This window comes from Leuresthes tenuis, unplaced genomic scaffold (genome assembly GCF_036924035.1).
Source record: "Leuresthes tenuis unplaced genomic scaffold, fLeuTen1.0.hap1 SCAF_3, whole genome shotgun sequence".
In the NCBI taxonomy this organism is placed as follows: domain Eukaryota; kingdom Metazoa; phylum Chordata; class Actinopteri; order Atheriniformes; family Atherinopsidae; genus Leuresthes; species Leuresthes tenuis.
Window position 1 is genome coordinate 12,225,410 of NW_027325357.1, and position 24,935 is coordinate 12,250,344.

The following is a 24,935-nucleotide window of genomic DNA, read 5'->3' on the forward strand; positions in this document are numbered from 1 at the left end:
TTTGTTAAGGTTTGTAATAAAACTGTACATAATTTGTCACCAGAATCTTGTATTCCATTTATTTTTCTAATTAAAAAGGTAAATATTTTCCTCGTCTTGTCCTGATTTAAGGTCTTGTAATGAAGGGACTGAAATTATAAGTCATGCAAGCCGTTCAACATTTTAAACACAGATTTAATTACAAGTTCAAGGTAACTTTTGGTGTGGCTGTGACAAATGTGTGACATACATATATTTCAAGTTATTTCAAATGGCTGAAACGCTGCTGAAGGACCAATAAAATACCACTTTTCTTTTTGTTTCTTTTTTGGAAATTGAACATGGGCGCCCACATCGGCAGGGCACAGTTTTGAGGCTTGGCTGTGGCCTGGACCACTCGGTTTCCTATGTCAGTAAACACTTCTCAAAGATCTCTTAGAGATGCTTTCTTACACTTTGCTTTTTGTGGCTCTGTGTATTTGCATAATGATTCATCAGAGGTTGCTGCTTTGCTCTTGTGAACCTGTGTCGGGGACAGGCCTGCAGGGGCTTTGGGTTAACGGTAGGGTGACTAAACGACCAGCTTACCGTAACCATAACATTCTATGACAGGTGACGTGGCTGCCATGCATCAGCAGTGTTCAGTCAGCTGTAGCACCAACAGTTGGTGATGTTAGGTTTATCTGATAGGTGGGCTGGTTTGCTGTAAGATGTAATTTATTGGAGAGCCACTGAATTGGTGCAGTACATTCTTAAGTTTCAATTCCCATTAACAACAATGATCACAACTACATATGCAGTTCAGTGGTGGCTAGAAAAACTTCTCCTGACATGTCTTTTTTTTTCATTCTACCTTAGTTTAATCTACAAGGTGAATAAAGGAGAAAAATTAAAAAAGGAATAAAAAGGATGAGGCAGCATTAAAATCTTAACTAAACTAAAAACCAAACAGCTACACCTCACTCAGACCTATTGCTGGCAGTGAGTCAGTCAGTTGAAGGTTTAAAATCTACACTTGCGGAAAGGGTTAATTCAAATTTGGATGGTGAAAATTGTATTAAGTGTGAGAGCTGCAAGGCTGAAAAACATGTAACAGATGTAAACACTTCACAACCTTCTGATTTACTTCTTTCCACAAATTTTCACAAATACTACACAGACCAAAAACCATTTTGTTTCAATGATGCCGCAAACAAAATAATCACCTACAGATGCAAAATGGTTTTGGAAAAAATGTAGGGTTGTTGCATGTCATCAGTCCAAGTGTCAAAAATGTGTTGTTGTAAGCAAATTTCTCCATAAGTTTGCAGCGCTGCTGCTGTCTATATTCACATTTCATGATGAAGAACAGTTTGTGTTTTGCAGAGAAACAAATGCTTTTAATGTAAAGAGGTGCTATCAAAAGTTGCTTTTAATCAAGTGGAAGAAAGAAATAGAAAATATAAAAGAATGATGTAATAGATTTTTACTCTCACTGCCAATGATCTGCTGATTAGGAGGGAGGAGTGTTTGATTGTCTCTCTGACAGACTGACTCTAATTTTAGAGGATGATTAGCACCGTCATACCAAAGTGATATAAAACACATCACAGAGAACACTCACGCAGCAGTTCAATGCCACTGGGGTTTTATTGATAGAAAAATCCCTCCAGTCTCAGATTTTGGAGCAAGAACAAAACACAGCTTAAAATACTTCATACAATATTGGAAGCGTCGATGCTTCAGGCTGTCAGATCTTCTTTGCATAATATAATTACTGTAAAAATTGAAAAATAATGGAAGGAGGCTCTGTTACAGTGCCGTCAAAAAAACATGAAAAACTAAACCTACTGAGTGAGGGATGCACATGTAAACTCTGACAATATTTGTGCACACATAGATTTGGATCAGACAAACAAGTGTGGTTTGTCTAGTGAAGCTGAAAATATTTCTGAGTCAATCAAGTTTAAGGACGTCCTTGGCAGTGGACACAGGATCAAGTTAAGACAACTCCTCATCAATCAGCTACACACAGCTCGAGCTCCTTCCAGCCGGCTCACATGAGTTGAATTGATACAAACATAAAAATGAAGGAATACATTTAATAAAGCCCCCCCCCCAGGAGTGCCTCCATTCAGCTCTTTTTCGTCTTTTGCCAAACCCACAGTCAATATAAAATTACCCAAGCCGCAGAGTGAGAGGGTTTGGGGGGAAAATCCACATTTTTAAAACATATGCATTTCCAGTTCCCCTTTTGTTCTGTTATTAAAAGCAGAATTTGCACCAATCACAGGGGATGTCTCCGCCCGCCCAGTCTCTGAGGCCCACATACCTCCACACGCCTCCGCTATCTCTCACGCAACCCGTCGCTTGCTACAAACAACCTGACAGACCCATCCTGAGTGAATATCACAAAACAGATCACATCAGTTTGCTCACATGTTTTTATTGGAGGAGAGTTAACCATCAGGCCAAAGTCACATTTGAACAACACACTCTTCATCTGTGTATCAGTTTGAATTTGCCTAATAATAGAGAATATTTAGTATGCACACTCTATGAAAAGTGCTACTACTTGACAGTCAGTATTTCACATATTTACAACTTAATAATTTTAATTTAATACAAGGAGTTTGCACTAATAAAAATAGATTTAAATTTGTACAACAAGGAAAGCTCTGAGGGTTCACACTCAACAAAGTACTAAGAAAGAACTTTTCCTGTCCTGTTGGTGCATTCATCATATGACTGAAATCAAATCTTTGGAGAGTTCTCTGAAATAACCCCCAAACTCTCTATTTAACACTGTATAATGTCAGTGGAGATGCGGTAAGCTTTACATGACCAGCCTGCCTCCCCCTTGTTCCCGGTACGTCCACACTTATGCTGCAGGTGGGTTCTGTGGTCCATCTTGCCAGACATGCTGGTGCTTGTATTTTCACAGTGACATGGTTCTGGTAACTTCAGTTTCAGTGCTATTTTAAGACACGTCCCTCCTCATGTTCCAGGTTGAATTTCTGGGCAGGCTGGATGAGATTGATCACATTTTATGGCTTTTAATTCATCCTCATCGAGTCTGAAACATCAAGAACTGACGAGGAGGCAGCAGTGAGCTACACCGGGGGTGAGCTCCACATCTGCGCTCAAAGGCTCAAGTATTGAAGCTAAAACTGGCTTGTTTTACTATTATTGTTTTAACACGGCTTTATATGGAGGCCAGATGCCATGATTAGCAGCTTTCTGTTCGGGTTCTTTTTACCCCATAATTATCGTTTGATGTGAAATCCATTTTATACCATATGAGTCTACAGGCATTGCTGCAATGCTTATGCTTTTGTCTGATCTGCAGGAGCATACAGAGCTGCCACCTCCCCTCGGGACTGCAAAGATCAAGAGAGGCCTCTTGTTCCGAAGATGTGGTCATACTCGCTGAGGATGAGCTCCACCGCCTGGTTCTGGTAAACCATATTCACCGCCATGTTGCCGTTATCCCGCTCTGAGCGCATCAGTGTCGGCCCGAACACGATAGCGATGTTCTGGGAGGTCATTCTGTTGGTGTCTGAATATTCCAACACTCTGTAGGCAACAAGATAGTGAAAGATGCACTGTTAACGCTTCCTTAAATACTGAAAATAAGAAAACAATTTAAAAAATGGCTCTGGATGAAGGATTTTTGGTTTGCTCCAGCTTGTGTGTTTGTAAGTTAAGTGTTTGTGGTCCCGACTGAAATATACTGGAGTTGCAGAGTAAAACTAATCATAAAATGCTCTTTGATTTTTTTATGTTCTCAATTAAAGACAAACTCATTTTGACGAACCATTTAACACATAAACAGTTGTACTGTAATCAATAAAAGCCCGGGCTGGAAAACAATATGTGAATGTCTGAGGTAATAACTTCTCCAAAAGTTATTTGAAGTCAGGATTGGACATGTAGCTTGTAGCGCTGCTGCTTCCCCCCAAAAATAATGGTATACAAAGTCTGGTTACCAACAAAGTCTGCTGTTCTCGTGGCAGATTGTTTTGTGTGGAAGATGCCTTGATCACATCAAGTCAAAGGATCTTATAACAGGCTGATTGTACTCAGTTGTGGGCAGGCACAAAGACATATTTAGGCCCATCGTACAAACGTATAAGTTCCTGTTATAGTTTCCACATGGAAAACCATATTCCAGGGATCGCCATCTACAAGAAGAGGTATGCAGCCCATTTGCGTGACGAATGAAGTCTGCATGGTCACAACAAATTGCAACAAATGTAAACGCTCGTCCACAGAAAGCTGCACATCCTCCAGGCAGTTAGATCATGCACACCTAACTGGAGCCTCATTCACTCGAGTTACAACAGGTGTTACAAAATAATTATAGAGATCTACAATGATAGAAAAGGATGCAACAGTATACAGTAAGACTGTACTTATCAATCGACAATAAGCGTTAACACACAATTCTGTAAACTGTTGCTACTCTCTCTAGTAGTGAGAGTCTGGTAAAGATCCCACCAAGGGCACACCATGCAGTCTTAAAAAAACAACCCAAAACTAACAGCAAAACACCTGCAGACTACTCAAAATCCTCCTTAATCCTTGTTCTGGTGTCTACGAAGAATAGATACCGAATAAGACCACAAGGGAAACCACTGCATCCACTTGGATGCTCCACAACTCTTGACAACATTCTATGGACAGATATGGCAAAAAGTAATATTTTCTTAAAAATACACAACACTGTACAGTGTGGAAATCTTGGAGTGTTTGTGGAGGCTCTGAATTCTGAACTTTCTCTAGACATCTTCCAGGAGAAAGTCAAGGCAGCAGTCAATGACGTGAAGATTAGGAGAGGTTAGACAATCCAATATTCCAGTGACACATCATGCACAACAACAGGACTGTAGAAAAAGAACATGCAGAAGGTCATTCTAAAGCATGACTTGAAGAGGGTTGTTCAGTCAAGATATTATATAGCTGCTTTAAAACTCTTCCAGTCTGCACTGTGAGTGATTAATCAGTGTGTTCAGAGAGATATGAAAAGTACAACTTTGTCTGTTATTAGTTTTGACAGATGTTGAATAATAGTGACGAAGGCCACGTTTTAAGATTATGAGCACAAAAATCCTGATCATTGTGAAGAGTCCACAGACTTTTACTGGTTGCCACATTTCAAATGTTTTGGTAATCCCTGACATATTCAAAAGGGCCACCATGAAGTTGACATTTGTGGCTTTGAATAAAATGTCTCAACCACTCTTGAAAGAATTGCCATAAAATCTGCTAAATAATGTCAGCTCCTCTTTCAGGATCAGCTGAAAGAACTTAGATAAAGTTAGCAGATCACTGAGGTGTCTGTATTTATCTTTTTTGGTTTATGACCAAATACCTGTAAAACTAACAACATTCCTCACATATTCTGTTGTAATTCATGATTTGTGCTACGTAGCAACTGTCTGCAAGTAAGGATTGCAGACATACAGAGGACCACTGATGCTTATGGTCATGATGCGACATCTTTGTAAGAGAAACTACCTCAGAACAGCAACTAAAAGAACCTGTTAGTATATCAGCCAGCAACAGTTTACATTTACAGGCATATTCATGTACAAGCAAGTGGGTTTTGCAGAGTAGTTTTGTGCACAAAAGTGTTCCAAAACCACTGCCTGTATCCACCTATGTTGGTGTGTTTGAGTGTGTGTGTGTGTGACTAGGGGGGACTCAGGAATGGGTTAAAGCCACAGCATGAGGCATTCTTCTAAAAATGCCATTCCCACCAAGCCACAGAAGAAGCCAGCAATTGCTCAAAACTTCCACATTAAAAAGAGAGGAGGAAAAAAGGAGAGAGGAGAAGGAAGAGGAAAAAAAGACGAGAGCGAGGAAGAGGGCGAAGAGAGAGAAAGAGAGGTTCCAGTGGTGGCGGCGGTGGTGTTGGTATGCCTTCCAGCAGACGAACCACAAGGCTCCCATGGGATCTTCGAGGCAAGAAGGAGAGCGGAGAGGAGAAAAAGGAGGGAAGAAAAAAAGAAAGGGATGAGAAGAGGAAAGAAGGAATAAAAAGAGCGAGGAGAACAGTGAGGAAGTGAGGAAAATAAGATAGTGAGTGGGTAAGAGAGGAGACGAGGGAGTGATTGAGCAGAGAGATAAATGAGAAACAGAACAAGGAGAGAAAGGAATGACATCGGAGAGAAAATAAGAGAAAGACAGAGAGTTGACAAATTCATGGGGCCCACCACACCCTGGCACAAACATCGGCCTCAGAACACGAACGCTCACCCCTGGAGTGGAAGGAAAAACCATAGGCGGTAAAAAACACACATTTTATGTACTGTAAAAGGAACTGGCTCGCAGAACATCGTAGACCATTCATCTTCCGCCAGCCTTTTCATCTTCACAGGGACCCATACTTAACAACAGTGTGATCCTGGTACAGCAGTGGCATACTTTGAGAGCCGGGGCCAAAGAATCTCTGACTGAAAATTATAGAGACCCATGAGGGGACTACCCCCTCTTGTGGTCAAATTTAAAAGGGAGCACCATTAGCAAGACATTTTATTTTACAGACCCTGTGGTTCACTCCTTCAAAAATAAATGCAATTTGAACCTCATAGACAGACAGTCGACCTATATGTCATTCAATTTCCACCCTCTCACCGTCTGAGATGCTGGCACATGAACTGCAATGTGTCGTGGTTTGGAGGGGGCATGTTAAGCACCAGACACTTCAGGCGATCCACTTTTTCCACGTAATCTGACATCTCTGCAACACAGAGCAAAAGATCTGTCAGGCCACAATAAATGCCATCATTTATATTCTATTTCCTTTACTAGCAACTTCATTAGCATTTAAAACCTGATTTACATATCTGCAAACTGATATGAACTCCACAAGCATGCTCTATCTAATCTGATACAGTGGCATGCTATCAAATATCACACTTGTGGTATGATGAACAGTGAAAAAAGCAATAAATGCTGCATAAACTGATAAAAATCTTATTAAAAAAAAGCTCACATGAATAATTTAAAAAAATCTTTAATTGAAACTTTTCTAACAGTGAGAATGTCAGTGAAATGTGAGATTATCGGCTGTCTTCATAGGAATGTGTGAAAGATTACGTGACACATAGCCATATCAGAGAAGCTCATGCAAATGGAGTTAAGGGGGTTAACATTTGGTGACTTTTTTCTTTTACTTACTGTCAGTAAATCTCTTTTAAAGATCACAACTGTGATGTCTGATTGTGTGCAACAGGCCAAAACTGTAGATCCCAAACTATTAAAAGGAATCATCATGCTTCACTTCACTGTATGGCCTTTACTACGATGAACATGTGTTGGGAACTGTATCTTATCTTGATTCATTTCAACACACACAGTCCCACTGCTGTTGAGTCCACCGAAAATGCAAAATAAGTAAATTTATGGTACCGAGTTATCTTATAAAACTTTTTATCTTGTACACTTGTGGGCTGATTTTATCTTCAGTGGGAGTGAGGGGATCGCCATGAGGAGGTGCAGGAAGTTGTGAGACATTAATAAATGCATTGTTAATCTGTTTTTTTTTTATGTCATCTGTAGACAAGAAAAATAAAAAAAGCTTCAGAATTATCTCTTAATTGGTGGCTCCTAAACTCAAATATCATGAAAACTGTATTTTTTAACAAGCTGCAGTTTACGGCAGGCAGTAAAAAGACTTATACAACCATGACATCACTTAAATTCAGCACAGCTAAATGATTAAATAATCGTGACTTTCTGTCTTTGGATCTCTATTTCTTTGATCAGATACATACACCTGTTATACAAGTTTGTAAGTTTTTTCTATATTTATGCATAAATACTAAAATACCAGAAGAGTTTCACAGAAGTTTAAAAGATAGATAGTGAAGTCAATCATTTATATAGGTCATTATTTAGGAAATTTTTCCAATATTCCCTCCCTCCATCCATCCATCCAATTATTTTCTAGCATTTATCCGCAGCCCAGCTGAGAGGGCCGTATAATCTGGGCAGAGGCCCCCAGACCACGCTCTCCCCAGAAAACTTCTTCAGTTCTTCTGGGGGAGCAACGAGGCATTCCCAAATCATCCAACATATGTAATCTCTTCCTTAGGTCAGCCCAAGGATTTTCTCCCTGGTGCGGTGAGACATTCCTGAAACACCTCTCCTGGGTGGTGTCTTGACCAGATGACAGAACTACCTCAACTGGCTCCTCTTCCTGGATGACAGAGCTCCAAACCCTATCTATAAAAAGGAAGCCAGGCATCCTTCGGAGGAAGCTAATTTCGGCTGCTTGATTTCATAGTCCCATTCTTTCAGTTACTACCCACAGCTCATGACACTAGGTGAGGGTTGGAAGGTTGACTGACAGTTCATTTGAAAATTAAATTAGTCTGGTGTGACCATCAAGTGTTAGTGGGCACAAATCAGAATCTAACCACTTCCAATACACAGTCAGACAGAATGTTTATTAATAGAAGTAATCTAAGACCATCTTTAACCTCTTCCGAGATAGCCAACCAGCAAACATCACTTCAAAAACAAGGTGTGATGAAGTGTGTGAGGGGAGAGAGAAACCCAGGAAAACACTGGCTTATGTTTATGTAGTAACCAGTAAGAAAAACTTTTAAACACAATCAATTCTACTTGTCTGCAGATTTCTGAAGAAGATGAAGAGAAGCCAAACATTAATATAATTTGTGGATGAATGAAACCTAAAATAACTTCTTGATTCGAACAATAAGCAATGTTTTTAAAGAGAGGAAAACACTACATTCCAGCATAAATCTCGTCCAATTATTGAAATATATATGAAAATTAGTATACATAATTACTGAAGTATTGTCCAAGCTGATGTACACCATTAGTTGCTGTTATTGCAGTACAAGGGGGGCTCTGCCCTCTATCACACAGATATGTAATATGGGAAAATTCTCCTTGTAAATAAATGACAGTTTGAAAGTTTTGTCTTAATTGTTCACTCAAGTTCTTTTTCTCCACATTTAAGATGTTTTTTAGAAATCTGAGGGTTTCTTACGCCATATTATATGCAGAAATCTAAAAAAACGCTGATGGGTTCTCAAACTTTCAAGCACACCGTGTTCTACACATTTATTGTATTCTATATCAAAGAAATTTGCTTGTAACCACAGACTGACAAAGTGTGTAAACGCTGAAGTAAGACAGAGTGAACTCTGCCCTAGTTTTGACTCATTAGGACCACAACCCCGTTGTGCATATTCATAATAACACAACATCAGAGGAAAAATAATAAAGTAAATTCAAAATGCCTCCCGTGCGGGAGGTCCTGATGGACGAGATGTTTAAGGGTCTCATTTTGCAAAAGCGTCATTCCACACGGATTTACACAATCATCTAAGCGGCAAATCAAAAAGATGTGTGCCACAAACATAAGTCTGCTCAAATATAAAGATTAAAAGGATAACTTTAAAACAAATTAGACAGTTTTAACTTTATATCTACTTTGTAAGCAGTTATGAGGTAAGTAAAGAAACGTTTTTAATACTGCAAGACTGTTTAAAGACTTCTGTAACTACTCTGCACTCTCACGCATTGTGTTGAGTGAAAGATTGAATGCATCATGCAATACGAATATATAGATAGTTAAGATAGATAAGTGGTCACTCACTGACTGTCTCCACGATGTCGGTGAAGAAGCCATAGGGCACAAGTGGCTCGGGAAGCTCACGAAAGAAGAGTTTCAAAGCTCCCGTGATAACATGGATGTCCTCCCACTCGCTTCCGTCCAAATTCAGCTTCTCCTCTGACACACCGGCAGGGGGGGGGGGTTTAAAATTCATACAGACAGAGTCAGAGGAGGTGAATGAAAGGGAAGTGGATATAGAAAAGAGGGACAAAGAGTTTAGTTGAAACAGTGGCGGTACGGTCACAGCATCGTTTAACATGAATTTACTTCAGAGCTGAGGCATAACATGGAGGCTTGTAGCTGCAAGAGGGAGATAGAGTAAGAGCAGAAAAACAAGATGCACAAACACACACAGTAAAGACAATTAAGAACACTTCTTTTTTCAGCTAACGGGCCTAACTAATGTGTCTCAGATTTGATCCAAGCAACCAACGATAAACATCTAATTTGATCTTGTGTCAGTGAGGGCATGAGGTAAAGGCATGCAACCTCTCCTATCCAAAGAAGTGAGACATCAGTCAGAGACGCCTCACAGGCAGCTGGTTATCTGTTTCATCCACTTGGTGGCAGCCATGGACTGTGTGAGAACTCGCTGTATAACCTGCTGCATGTTATTACATCAGAAAACTTGAAGCACAAAAGCCTAAAGGGACACACACATATCAAGCAAATGGCAGCACAACAACAAAACAAACAAACAGAAAAAAGAAAAAACGTAGTTTGGTGCCCATCTGCGCAGCAGCTCAGCTCTGTGTCAGCTCTGTGGGGGGATTTATCACTGAGGTGCTCACATTATGAAGCACATAATGCACAAAATAAGCAGGCTGAGTTAGAAGTGAAAGCGACTGTTTTCCTTGTCTGCCTGGTTCTACCTTGCACCAACTCCGCTGGGAACATGTAACGGCCATCAGTGGTCACCGCTCGTTCTGCAAAAACCAACAGTTTTTTAGACGGCTTCCTGCTACGTCTGCTTCCTCAAAAGGATGTTGTGTAGAAGGGGTGAAACAATCACAGATTTCATTCAGGTATACAGTGAGTGTGTGGTGAGTGCGACTTTATATTCTAGCTACAGTATCAGCTCTCAAACAGCATTTACCACGATTTTAAGTAGCTGTAAAAGAAGAATCAGATAAAAACATCCATTTCTACCCTGCATCAACTGACATTTTCTCTATCTGACTTCATTATCATAGACAAAATGAACAATAACTATCATCATCTGCTTCATTCTCACCGTGGTTCACCAGAAAGCGAAGTTTCTGAATCACAGCAAGGTTTCCCGACACTCTGTAGATGCCATCAGTATCCAGTCCTGCAACATATCACACAAAGCACGTCAGACGGGGTGATCTGCAGTTCTCTATGAGAGAACATGTAGCAGTCACATGTTTCACAACTCAAAATTTAATGAGAATAAGAAGTGGTTTCCTTATATTCCAAGGCAGTCTGAGTTGGTATGATTGTTCTGCTGGTCTTGACAGTTACATTTTTTGTGAATCAATATTTCATTGGACCAAGTAAGTTTTTCAAGTTGGATAACTGCTTAGAGGTTTTAGCATTTTTAGCAAAACAAAATTTGAAAAAAAGATATATGTTACACATCTGCATAACCGCCAATATACCTGCATTTCAAAGTGTGCTGTTTATTGGGTGCCTACAAAGTATCATTATGAAAAATAATCTCTTCTCTGACCCACACACTAGTTTCAATATCAGCTGTAAAAGAAGCCGGGCCGCTTTGAAACATAAAATGTAGTTGAAACGATTAAAAAGATAAAAGTTTAAGAGCATTCTATATCATTTTCACATTCAGCAGATCTCAGGAAAACGCCTAATTGCGACAGGCAATAGTATAAATGAGCCTTCTGCAAAAGATTAATAGTATCTATCAGATTGCCTCAACGGGTGTATTTCTGTTATATTACCTACAGGAAGCCTCCAGTTTAGAGGGACAGTACCAACACTGAAACGGATTACTGTACTGCTGTGAATAATGTCAGCAGCAAAACAAAAGGCCCATCTAAAAACAAGTGTCATTTAAAACTACATTTAGAATATTTTAACCACTTTATGATGCTGTAAAACACCATTTCAGACAGTGAACCAAAGTCATTATGTCACTGTCTACAAAAACAAAGAGAGCAGGAGTTGCTGACCGACAGCTGTTTTAATACGCAAAATAAGATTCAACTAACAATTTTAAACACAAAAGGCACACAAGAGCAAAAACAAACTAACAAATGGGGGTATTAATAGACCAGCAACTCCTGTGCTCTATAAGGTAAAGTTATGAGTGAAGTACTGACAACTATCAACTGTCGGTTGATAGTTTCCCTTTAATGCTTCATGGTGCCTGGTATTTAATAAAGAGCCTTAACTCAGCTTAAAGAGCGTTAACTCAGCTACATATAGAAAAACCTTAGTTGGGCAGATTAAATACAGTGCTATGCAAGTCTTGAACCACCTCTCATTTCTTTGTTTGGAAGTTGGCCCACACTGCTTCAAAGATTTTGAGGTCTGGGCTTGGGGAGGATTCATCCCTCCATAAGACCTGTGGCAGGTCTTTCGGACCTTTCAGAAAGTAAGTCTTTCTCCTCAGTAGTAAATTATAAATGAAATGAGGTGTGTCTCAATATTTTACAACACTACTGTACATAAGAATTTCAGTCTGTCTCTTTGCTGTTGTACTTTCACACATTTTGATTGATTAGTTCAGGTTTATTTAGAACATATGATCTGAAACTAATCTGTTTGACAGGTGACTTTGGAGTGTGTAGTTGCTGTGGTTTTCTTAGTTCTCAGTAAATTGCAGAAAACATGGGTTTTGAATATATTAGAAATAGAAAAATGGGACATGCTATATATTAAAGACAGAAAAATGGGACATGCTATACTTAAAAGCGTGTAAAAAGATTCTACCTTTGTCCTTTAATACAGTAGTAATTATATATAATTTTGAAAATACAGAATATATCATGATTATTTATCTCACTTTGTCCTACGAGTTGCTTGATGTGTCATTTGATAAAGACCACACCTTGTTTGTGTGTGCGTGTGTGTGTGTGTGTGTTAAATATTCCTTGCTGCACTATTTCTAAACAAGTCTTTTTTCTCGCATTAATAGCGCTCCCTGCCTGGCAGCTGTCATAACATCTTTGAATCTAAGGAGTTCAGTCTGCTCTCTGTCATTCACCATCGCAGTCATTTATAATCATAATCTAGATGATTTATGTCACAGATCTGTTGGAACAGCGAGCTCAGAGCTGTTGTCCGCTGATGATCAACACAGGTCTGAATGTGTTTCCTCATGTGTCCACACTGAGTTGAGATCACATCAGCAGGAGACGTGTTTGCAGCGACTGTACCTCTCCTCTCCACAGCCTCGGTGCAAAGTTTGACGAAGCGAGGGATGGTGCTCCTCTCTCTCTCACAGAGCATCTCCAGAGAACAGCCAAACACCTGATCTGAGGGGCCATGACAGATGGACACATACACATTTTTTATGTTGGCTCAGAAGCTGCACACTCTTTTGATTCCCCAAACCAAGACATGATGTAAGAGCTCCAAGCTTAAGTTAATCTGCTGATAAATTTTGTGCTCACTATGGGAGAAAACCCCCATGTTTAACTCAGTTCCTAGCAGATATGTAAGCTCACACTGCATGATGCAATGCAGCTCATGCACTGTACTCTATAGACTATGGGCAGACTCATGTGTATGGTACCATAATCCAGCTGTGTAACAGAAGAGTGTATGTTTTATAAGAAAGAAGTAAGTTATCAAACTGCATCCGACCATAGAAGCACATTGTAAGTTATTGGCTTCTAATTTCACCAAAGCTTAGAGGTCTTACACAGAGGTGTTTTCTTCGAAATCTTCTGACACTTCATCATTCATCATAACATCTTTGTTTTTAAAAATAAGCAGAATATTCTGTCAAGGATGGGGACGTAGGTGAGACTTCAACTCCAGTAATGTTGGCCATAGACATAACCCCTTCTTAGACATGAGATTAGTAAAACTTCCATAATCCTGTTCCTGGCTCTTTTACTTTCATCCATCTATGAGAACCCTGTTCCCTTATCCAGTCGACACCTCACCATCATGTGCATGCCTAGCTGTTAAAGTACTTCATGAACTACAGATTTCAGGCACGGTGGAATTTATATGTAAATGTTCAAGGTCTGACCTAATAAGAGTCCCAGAACAGTGACTTATTTATGAAATTAATCCAGCATGCTCAGATTCCATCAGATTATTGGAAAGAAGTGAATTTCTACCAGGGTTTATGGTGTGATAAAAGCTTTATGGAAAAGCTTTATTCCCATCTGTTCAGAAATAAGATCATAATTTTCTTGTTTTCAATAAATGGGACTTTTAGGTGTTCTTGTGTTTGAGGTTCAGAGAAACTGACTACAGTCACTTTACTGTAGACACACTCTATTTAGCCCAAAAAAAGTCACACATGAAAAAATCTGGTCATCCAGTTTATTGATACATAACGTTGCTGAACGTTATGTTCAGCAACCTGCCTGACTGATGCCACCGCAGATCATAATGCTGCCTCTATAGGCCTGTACAGTAGATATTTGGCATGATGGATGCAGCACATTTTTCCTTGCTCTTCTTGCCCCGATGCACCCGACACTCTAGAAAAAGTTCAATTTACACTCATCAGACCACATAACCTTTTTCCATTGCTCCGGCATCCAACCTTTATAACCTCAAGAAAACTCAATCCATTTTGGATTAACCTCACCGATAAGTGGTTTTCTTGAGCACCTTGAGTCCATCTGCATTGAACTTGTAGAAATACTCTTACTTTCACTATTACACGTTGCCTTGGGTACAAATGTTTATTTTCCATTAAAGATTTTCCTCCCAAAAAAATTCTGGTTCATCACTGTCCAAGTTTTAATAATGCATTGGATAGTTCTGAACCCAATTGTAGTAGTTTCAGAAATAGTTGTTTTATGTTTTATTTGCTTGATGCAGAACCCTAATTTGACCCCTTTGAAATAAAGTGAAATCTTTTCTGCAAAAACAAGATGGGTGTAAAGCTAGGAGAAGGAGCAGAGGTCAAGTTTCCTCTGATACAACTTAAGTTAATATTGATTAAATGGCCATTCAGGAGTTTTTGCAAAATGATGAAAAACATCATTCTCTATCCCAAGCCCTAAGAAAAATGAACTTATGATGTTTTATTATTAGTGTGGAAAAGCTACTTACAAAACACATGAGGAGGATTGCACCACACATTCACCAGGGAATATGGTATTACCTCAGGATAAAAGCTGAAATTTCCTGCCTGCCTTCATTAACGTATTTCACTTAAATGGCAAACTTTCATAAACTCAACAAAAAAAAAGTATTGTGGATAGTTTCTCTTGAAAGAGTACCAGCTTTCAAACGCAAATCTTACCTTTAATGAGGCCTTTTTCATGCAGGGCCTGCAGAGGAGGTCTCTTCAAGATCAGCTTCTTCAGACGGGTCTTCACTCGTTTCCTCTCCGTGTTTTCCAGGTTGGACGATGAGCGAGGGACTGCAGAGGGAGGACAGGGGGAGGTGGAGGAAAGGGAACAAAGGGAACAGAAGGAGGAGGAGGAGGTCAGTGCGGGGCGTTCGACTGTGGGGCAGGAGAGCAGATGAGAGGGGATGGTGGTGAGAATGAAAAGCGGCAGGGCTGGGTGACGGCGGAGGTGAGGCAGGACTGACGGTGGGATTATCTGCCACGGGGGCTGAGATAAAATATAAGTGGGCTGGATGGAGGAGATGATAGAGGAGAGGATAGAGGGATGCAGGAAGCCTGTGTGGAAGTTTAGAAACAAAAAATGATGATGGAGAAAGAGGCCATGAATTGGAGAGGAGGGCAGGAAGGAGGCTGAAATGAAGTGATCAAGAGGCATCGGGTGGTGTCGACTTACGAGATGTTCTTCTCTCGTCCTCGTCTCCGCTGTGGTCCAACATTTCCACGCTGCCTGCTCTCCTCAGAGAGTACAGAAGGACATTGTCTAATGGATTTTCACGGTCCTGGAAGGAAAGCAAATGGAAATCTTTAGTTTAAAGATTAATTCATTAGTTAATTGCTTCTTCATTACTCTACACATAATTTTCATAAATGATATTCATTCAAAATTAAAAGACCAAAATACCCGATTTACATAAGTATTGAGACTCTTCATTATGGCACTGGTGGATCCTTGACTGGAGTCCACCTGTGCCTGACTGAACTCACAAAACATAATCAAGAAGCACAAGAAATGGGGTCAAGGCAGACCTATGAGACAGGAATGTGTCAAAGTAAAGATCCGAGAAAGGACACAATAACTTTTCTGCAGAAATTAAAGTGACCAAAAGCACAGCAACCTCCATCATTCTAAAATGGACAACATTTGGAGGAACTAATTGGCTCATAAGATTCGTCAGACTGGAAACCACCTTGTCACTATGACTCAAACCCAGAGATCCTTTAGTTGACATATAAAGATGATATTCAGTGCAGAACTTAAGCAAACAGCCTGGTGGGAATTTTCCCGAATGACTCAAACCATGAGAAGCAAAAATAAATTGATCTGATGAAACAAAGACTGAACTGTGTGAGGAGGAAACACAGTTTAACCTCATTAATATCATCCCAACAGTCAAACACAGTGGTAGCAGCTTCACTCTCTGGAGATATATTTTCTGTGACAAAAGCTGAGGGACTAATCAGGAAAGAAGAGAAGATGAGGTCAGAAAAACTATTAAATGAGCTCCTGATTTAGGCTCACGAAATCCACCTCAAGCGAGATGTGACAAGAAAACAAAAGGCTTCTAGAAAATTTAGAAAAAAGCCCTAGACTGATCCACCAGGGTTCAAATGGTTGGACTTGAACCCAGTAAAGACGAGAAAATGGCGGTGCACTGACGTTATTCAACCAATCAGAGAAACTTACTGATGAAAGGTGTACTGATCGCAATCAACAAGAAGAGCTGAGGTTGAAACTGCTGCCAAAGATGCTTTAAGCAAGTACTGTGCATAGATCAGAATACTATAGCCTTTTATTCTCATGAATATACAACACACTCCAAAAACCTGTTTCTGTTTGGTCATTGTTGAACATTTGGTGCAAATTCACAAGGAAAAATTAGATGGCTCGATTTTAAGATGAGTTTGAAAACTGCCTGTCTCTAGCACATCAACAGGACCATTAAGAGCACACAGAAGAAATTCAGCCAAAATGCAATGTAATTAAGTAAATGATGATATAATGCCCATCTAATCTTAAGAGGACATTCTATTTATCATAAAAGCCTTTTTAATGATTACTGTGATTTATCCTCTAATAAACAGCACATTCAAACACAAATGCTTTAATTTAGCACAAATTCAATAAGTTTAAAAGAAAATGAAGGTGTACAAAAGGGGGACATTGATACCAGTCAGTATGTTTAGAATGTAAACTGTATACTGAAGGCATGACTTTTATCTAAGTGAAAAACATTTTAGCTTCTAATGGTGAAGTGGTTAGTTGCAAAGCTCAAATGTATGTGTGAGTGAGTACGAGTGTGTGTGCAGGAGTGTGTGAGTGTGTCTCACCAGCCTGTCAATGACATTTTTGATGGTGCTGTACCACTCTTTGATCAGGGACTCTGTCTCTGACTGCAGCAGGAACTCGTTTCCAGTCACTGTTCTCAGCTAGAACACACATTTTTCAAACCATATTAGTGATTCACATACTGACCCCAAAAATGCCTCAGTGAAACGGTTTTAAATAGTCCTACATTCACATTTCTATATAAACCTTTTTCTGACAATGGCTGGCATGTATAACGTATTCTAAAGACACAATGGTTTCATATTAAAACAGGACATTCGATCTGCTCTATTTCACTGGAAAAAAAAACATTTTAAGCTGTTTCCTCTTCCTCACTGTGGGTCACTGAAGAGTGATCGGGTTAGAGAAAGCTTCCCACTCTCACTTCCCTTACTGATACGAACCTTTTCTAAAATAAAGAAAAAGAACACTCATATTTACTAAACCGCTGTCCTCCCCAAATACAAAAAAATTAACCCTGACACAATGTCGGTCATTTTACTAAATAAAAGGCTAGCTGAGGCAGTTTATATTCACTGCTTATGTGTAGCTTGTTGCTGAATATCATAAGAAGAATTACATTTTTTTTGCTCCAAAACAAACATTTGTTTTGAGTGATGTGCTTGTAGCTCCACTTTTTTTTTGCCTTACCTTGAAGACATTCTTCTTGCTGGACAGCTCGTTGGCCCAGTGCAGCTGCGCTCCTCTTAAATCCACGCTGCTCTCTGGACGACTGTTGCCTGGCCTCTGTGTTCGATAAAAACACACACTAAATTAATATTTTCCATTTTTTCACCACCGCATCGACTGAATTGACTCCAAATAAGAATCTAAAAACAGTGTTTTTTGGTAAAAAGATTTGTGGCACACCAATTGATCTGCACGATCACCAGTCTTCACACATTATTAATGATATGATATAAGTCATTCAAATGAAAAGACCAGTGAAGATAAAGTGACGGGCATATGTGTGCAACAGTAATGTCCAGATGTGTGGTCATCAGTGATACTGATCTTCGTGAAACTGACCAGAAGCAGCTTCTCTCAAATATATCCTAACAACGCCTAAACTAAATCCACCCACTGTGGCAAAACTGACTGAAGAGTTGGCTGAGGACTTCAAAACCAAAAAAATGTGCTTCTTGTAATCATTTCCCACTCAATTTTCCCTCAAATCACTGAAAAAGATGCACAATTTTGACAATATCATATATAACCTAGACTAAAAGCACTGAACATAAGACTGAATTCTTACCCAGCTGGAAGGTGTCTGTGATTTAGGATCCTTGAAGAAAACCAGACTGTTGCCAACTAACACCACCCAGGAAGGAGTCCAGTTCTTCCTACAAGCCCAAAAAACACACAAATTTTGCTTAGAATTCAGACCAGGACATCCTACTTGCTTAAATTTGTTTGTATTATTACAGAAACAATTTTATCAAACTGAAATTCTTGTGAATTTGTCATTCACAAATGTAGTTTCACCTCAGTTTTCTTCCTCCTTCAGCAATTTTTGTCTTGTTCAAGAGGCCAGCTTTCTCTAGCTCCTGAGAACACATAAAAGGGGTTTAAAGCACATGGAAATCTGCAATAGTCGCTGATCATATATATGCTGTAATGCCAGTGGTGAGACTTTGAATAGACAGGGGTGGCTGCAATAAAAAGAAAATGTAAGGACACATTTGACTTTTAACAGTTACATACCTCAGAGGACTGTTCCTCAGGGTAATATACTGCATCCTGAGCAAAGCCATTTAACTTGACTGTTGCATCATTCAAAAAATAGCAGGAGGGAAGCTGCTCTGAAACCTCCCACTGCGGTATGCCCCGATTTAAGGTGAGAGAACAAAATTTACTCTGACTATAAAGCTGTACTGTAAGTGTTAAATACAGGATGTGAAGACAGTAAGAAACAAACTGAAGTGAACTGAAGTGAAGTGAAAAAACAAAACCTTATTCATTGAGACAAATAGATTGTTGTGCTTATTTGTAGCGGTTCTAACTTGATGTCTTGAGGCGACTCCTTTTTAAGAATTATTTCTACTTCGGACAGCGAAAAGCTCGCAAGTGTGTCAGCAGTGGATCGCTCACTGCAAATAAGACAAGAATTATTTCATTTACTTGATTCCCTGAGGGAATTACTGAGAAACAATAGTATTTTTTCCTCACTTTCTAACTATAGCAGACATCTATTTAGACTGATTAAGCTAGAAAACAAACACAGCACCGACATTTTTTTCCCAACCTTTAATCAGCAGGAAAATGTGCCATGTGGCATACACACACATACAAAAAAAGAGTGCTGGAAAATCTGTACTGTTTATATGAGGATCCTCCCAACCCCTTAAGTTCATTCAACAAAATTAAAATCTGGGGATGTACTTTCGTTCATGTATCTTCGTCTACAAAGCAGCATCTGATGCTTCCTTACCGGCGTGCAGCCATCGCTGTCTGGAGAGCTCTGGGGAGACGGAGGCTCCACGACGATGTTGGTGACGTTACAGGTGTAATCTCTAGACTGTTGGACAAACTGAAAAATAGGAACATGGCATCATCTGATGTGTTCACTTATACAGAGTATTTCTGTGCATATGTCCATATTTTTGTGTGATAACTGTTTGTTGAACCTTATCTGCATTTCCTATTTTATCTGTGTTATTATTGCACACACGATTTAAAAGTGGGTTTAAAGGTGTGTGTGTGTGTGTATGTGTAATACCTTGCCATTCTCAGGAAAGAACATAGACTGTGAATGGCTGAGATGCTGCTTGGCGTCATGCAGGGGCACAGAGTTATGGCACTGGGCTTCGGTTTCACTGAACGTCATTGTGCTCAAGGTATCAGAGGAGGTGGCACGCTGCACGCTCTTTGTGGTCAAATGTTTGGGTTTCAGAAATGGAACAGATAAACAAGGGGAACAACAGGTGTGAACTAAAAATGTAATATGCTTCTGTGGTATTTTACATGCCATTGACTTTACAGTTTAGTACTGAGCTGATGCTTTTGTCAAGAGCAAAAGTACACCTGTACAATGAGTATAAATCCTGGAGTAAAGAGGAACATAAAGATCAAGACTTTCTCGAGTCAAAGCAAGCCGTTTTTTCAGATATTTCTTAATTTCTGATATGATCTCAAGATTGAGATATATTTGTAATAAAGCTTGTAATGTCATAAATTAACTCAAGCTGTTTTTTAATTTCTGCATGTGCAACGATAAACTGAAATGTCATGTAATTGTAGGCAGCATTAATAGCGATTAATCGCATCTTACAGATCTATAGTTGATAACTTCCGCTTGCTATGGGCACCTTTCTCTTGTCAGTGTATTTTCTGCAGCAAATATATTTGTCTATGTTTTTGACATGTCTTTACAAGACAAGCAGTCTGATGTTTTTGATTACTCTGTTTCGAGGGCTGATGTACAGCAGAGCCAATAAAAGTGTAAATAATGAATGTAACTTCAAAGAGTCAGTGTATTTCAACAGGTTTTTTTTTGTCATCTCTTCCCACTTCTCTCTGCAACTTGGCAACCATCATGAAACCATCTGCTCTGTCTGATTTAGTTGAAATAAAGTTGTATGTATTTGAAATAATACCTACTTGGGGAAGAACAACAGTGCAGCACAGTAAACATAAACTCAACATATTACACTTAAACAAATGGGGCAAGCAAGTTCAACAATGAGGTAGAGTAGAAAGAAACACTGAGTGTGTAGCTGTACTTTAAAATATTTGGCTTATAGTCCCATGCATGCATATATACAAGTGTGTATGACTGAACACAAATGTATAAATTCACACAGCTTCAACTTTTCATGCAGCAACAGCCATAATTAAGTTCCAAATCCCTGTAACCTAGTTTAACAGTCAGACGAAATATCCTTACTACTGTTTGCATCTCCTCATGCAAGTAGGATTAGCTCTAAGAGCCAAATCTGCTCCTTTGCAAAGAGGAGACCTTTAAAAACGGCTTTAAACCAAGTGCTCCCACACCCACTGTGATGCAACATGTTGCAGTGAAAACTGCTTGGGTAACAGTCTTTCTTTTAACACCATGAGTTGCTGTTTCTCCACCTTAATATGCATAAATGCTGATCGCTGAGAATCTAAATAGTATATCTGGCATTACTTTAATATATTCTACAGTAATACAGTGGATTTGCAGTTTTTGCAAATCTAAAAGACCAGAGTTCCTTTTATTTTCATGAGGAAAATACCCTCCATCAAAAGCCCTTTTATACACTGACAAAACACTAAGGATTACCTACACAGCCAGACATACTAACAAAAACTATCCAAAGGGTATGTTCAGGAAGAGGAAACAGCCCAAGTAATCTCTATACATCCATTGATAATCATATGCAGGAGGTAATTACTGTATACATGCTTAACATGAAGCAGGATTGTATCCGATGCAGTGATAAAGTCAATCTGGCAGTCACCAAAGTTCCATGATGTCCTGTTTTGTTAAGCAAATGCCCCCTCTTGTGCAGGGAGAATATGTAAAACTGGTACAGGCAGCTTTTGTTTGACTGCTGTTGAAGGTGAGAATCAAGGTGAACTGCATTAGATGCCTTCTGGCAACAAAAGAGTATAGCAAGTAGAGAATAGTTTTACCTGTTTCATTTGCCATCCGCCGCCAGCATTCCTGTGGTGGCTCCCGAAGAGGAAATCAGGTGACAGCTAGAGATAGGAGAAGCAGAAAAACAGAGACAGGAAACACAAATTAACAGCTGCTACGTGTACTCAAATCAAGATTAAAACAAAAGTTGACTTCCTTTCTATAACAAAGATACAATAACATGTTACTTTAGTTCTGTTTGTCAGTTTGTGTGAAAATTAAACATGTGACTATTTGTGCAGCAGGAAGTGTCACACATCATGGCCAAAAAATGGACAAACTTCACACTCATGTGAAAAACAGGATGCTGACAAATTTCTATAACCAGAGATCAGTTATAAGGCCGGAGCTCACACTTAAATTAGAAATGAAACTACTCCTCTGCCTTGCTTGCATCCTGCCAACTTCGCCTCTGCCATCAGTGAGAGTACACACACTCACCCATATTCATTTCAACTTAATGAGAGGCAGTTGCTGCTCAGTCAGAGTGAAACGTTTATTCGACTCAAACATGGGGATTTCAGGCTGTTGAACGGGGTTACACATAACTCGGGTCACTTTTTGTGACAGTAAGACAACATCAGCACCCATACCTCTAACTGTGAAAAGCCAATTTGCCAATGAGAGACTGAAATTAACATCGCAGTGAAATAAAGCACATTTAGTACCAATCAACAAGCTTACTGCCACAAAACTTCCCATGTGCTTCCAAAAAAGCCAATACCAACGCACTGGTACAGATAGAAAAAGCAGCAGCACATATAAGTAAATAACACAGAGGTGAAAACTAAAATGAACTCACAGCATAGGTGCTCATTATGACTGAGAGGTCTGGGCAAACTCGAGTTTCCCGCAGCTTGTTGTCTGTCGACTTTAACTCCTGAGTCTCTTGTGGTGTCATGACACCCTCTCTTCTGAGTGAAAAAATGTAAAAACCATAGCCTCATCTACTTCCCCATTCTAGAGGGAAGCTGACCTTATCAGACCATACATTCAGTTACATGTATAACAGCAGACCAGGAAGGTGTGTGCACAACAGAATTATCTTACCAGCAGTTTGCTAACATTACCACATTAACCACAGTCCATCAGTTTGTCTTTGCAGGGTTTGTAGTTATTGTCAGTGGTGATGGGAAACATTTAAATGCTTTGTTTCAGCAAAAGTTCAATGAAAAGTTAAATAATCAATAAAAAGTTAACCTTCAAACTTTTTGAGGAAAAATTAATAAAATCACTACATGCCATGTTAATGTTAGATGGCTGTTATCACGATCGTGATAAAGTGGTTTGTAAGAATGTATATTCAGGAAGAAAACACCAACAGAAAAGAGATTAGAAATAGGTGTGGCTGATCTAAAGTATAGTTATCATGTCAACCGAAAAGGCACTTTGAGAGATCTTTCACGTTCCGCTTCCTCCATGTTCCACCTCACAACCATGGCTCATCAAACTTGGCCTGGTAGTTTTGAGCAATCTTTCTCATAAACTAGCTCCACTCAACATGCCTCCAGCCTAACTGACACAGGTGTATGACCACATGCTGCAATCAAGGTTATGTAGAAACTGGCAAAAGAAAGCAGAGAAGTCTAAGTGTGCAGCACATTTTGACAGCTGTAAATGTTAGTAACAGCAGCTTCCACAGTTCACAGTGTTATAAAAACAACGAATTAACCAACAAAAATTAACACTATTAAACAACAGCTTTGAATTTAATGTAATTTGTTGGTGACAGGAGATGTCTGAGCTCTTTCGCAGGCAACACCAACAACCTGCACCACTAAAGGTAGTCTATTAAGGATTTTGAGCCATCTCAAATCCGTGTAGAAATCATTCCCATTCAACCTCCAGCTCTTTTTTTTTTTTTTTTTTTACAGATAGTGGGTGCTTGCTTCCAGAATTTTCTGGTGGCAATTAGATTTATTCTTTATTCTATCAGTGAAATGTTCTCCATGTCACTGACTGCGCCACAAGCACAAAGCAAGATGGATCAATCCTCATGCTGATCATTTAGACTGCTGTTTTAGGTGTTTCCATAGAATTTTGCCCCAGGTATTTTAACAGTCGTGCTAGCTGTTCTATTTAAAAAGTGGTGGTCTTGGTGTTCCAGGCTTCAACTTGACCTTCACTGCTTGTTTAAGTAGATTATCATTTCTTTATTTCTTAGGAAATAGTGACTTGAAAAATCTTTCTAAAAGCCATGATGTGATATCTCCCATTAATGTGTAACGACTGTGAATGAGATCAGCTGAAAAACCACACTTAAAGAGATAGCTCTGACTCAAAAGGACAAGCAATTGTCTGCCAATCGGAATGTCAGTAGTTCAATCACAAGCTTAACAAGTCCACATCTGGAAGTGTCATTGCCCGATGTGTTCATTGGTGAGTGAGTACTGAGTAGACTGTAGGAGTGCATGGACCAAAAAAGGGATATATAAATGTAGTTCATTCACATGTCAGAGCTTACTGAATAGTCAGTGTTACACAGAATTGTCACAGGTATTTTTTGCCAGAGTTTAACTGCACTTACAGTTACAGTTTAGCTGTTATTAACTTGAGAAAGGCGTTACTGCTGTGTGTGAGATGAGAGGTGCTGATTATATGTCAGATTAACCCACCACTGCTGTATGTGTTTGTCTGTTGGTATGACTGTAGCAGTTTAGACTTGAAAGTGTTACATAAATGTTAGTGGGTCAGATATAGTAAGATTGGCATAGCAAACAGAGAAAAGCTGTAAGTAGCACATTTAAAGGGGCTCGTTGGAGAAAAAAAAAACATCAGTCGGCATCAACAAAATTGGAAAAAGCAAGACGTAAGACGTTAAAAAAATCACCTACGTACTATGCTGCTAAGAAATACAGCTGAGAAACCTAACTGGCGGGCCAGACTTTCTTCTGATGCAATTATGTTTCAGTAGATGGAGTGAGAGCCACCATAGTATCTAGTCTGTTCTGGAGCTAACAGAAGTAGAAGAGGAAGCAGTAGCTGCACTGCCAGTACAAAACATAAAACATGCTGATAAACTGAGTAGAGAAACGAGCAGAAGTAGTGAAAACAGTAATTACAACAATAGCTGAAAATCCTGGCAAGGGAACAATACAGACACCATCATCACCTCCCACAAAGA

The 24,935-nt window shown here is 39.4% G+C and overlaps 1 protein-coding gene across 5 annotated transcripts in view; it reads right to left on the reverse strand.

Annotated features, from left to right (window-relative positions):
- Positions 1-2,384: 2,384 nt before the first annotated feature.
- The window catches only part of arhgap9 (Rho GTPase activating protein 9), a 48,837-nt gene continuing 26,286 nt past the window's right edge, over positions 2,385-24,935 (reverse strand). For 3 of the 5 annotated variants that reach the window (XM_072381837.1, XM_072381835.1, XM_072381836.1), the window contains 15 exons: positions 21,808-21,873; positions 19,910-20,056; positions 19,622-19,720; positions 18,676-18,737; positions 18,446-18,533; positions 17,842-17,937; positions 17,193-17,291; positions 15,538-15,643; positions 15,036-15,155; positions 12,979-13,077; positions 10,848-10,925; positions 10,486-10,539; positions 9,596-9,730; positions 6,598-6,703; positions 2,385-3,534 (listed from right to left, as the gene is read on the reverse strand). In XM_072381837.1, the coding sequence (XP_072237938.1) occupies positions 3,348-3,534; positions 6,598-6,703; positions 9,596-9,730; positions 10,486-10,539; positions 10,848-10,925; positions 12,979-13,077; positions 15,036-15,155; positions 15,538-15,643; positions 17,193-17,291; positions 17,842-17,937; positions 18,446-18,533; positions 18,676-18,737; positions 19,622-19,720; positions 19,910-20,056; positions 21,808-21,873 (1,542 nt within the window). In that variant the 3' untranslated portion in view covers positions 2,385-3,347. The remainder of the gene's footprint in view (positions 3,535-6,597; positions 6,704-9,595; positions 9,731-10,485; positions 10,540-10,847; positions 10,926-12,978; positions 13,078-15,035; positions 15,156-15,537; positions 15,644-17,192; positions 17,292-17,841; positions 17,938-18,445; positions 18,534-18,675; positions 18,738-19,621; positions 19,721-19,909; positions 20,057-21,807; positions 21,874-24,935) is intronic. The other 2 variants (XM_072381838.1, XM_072381839.1) reach the window with 2 other exon arrangements.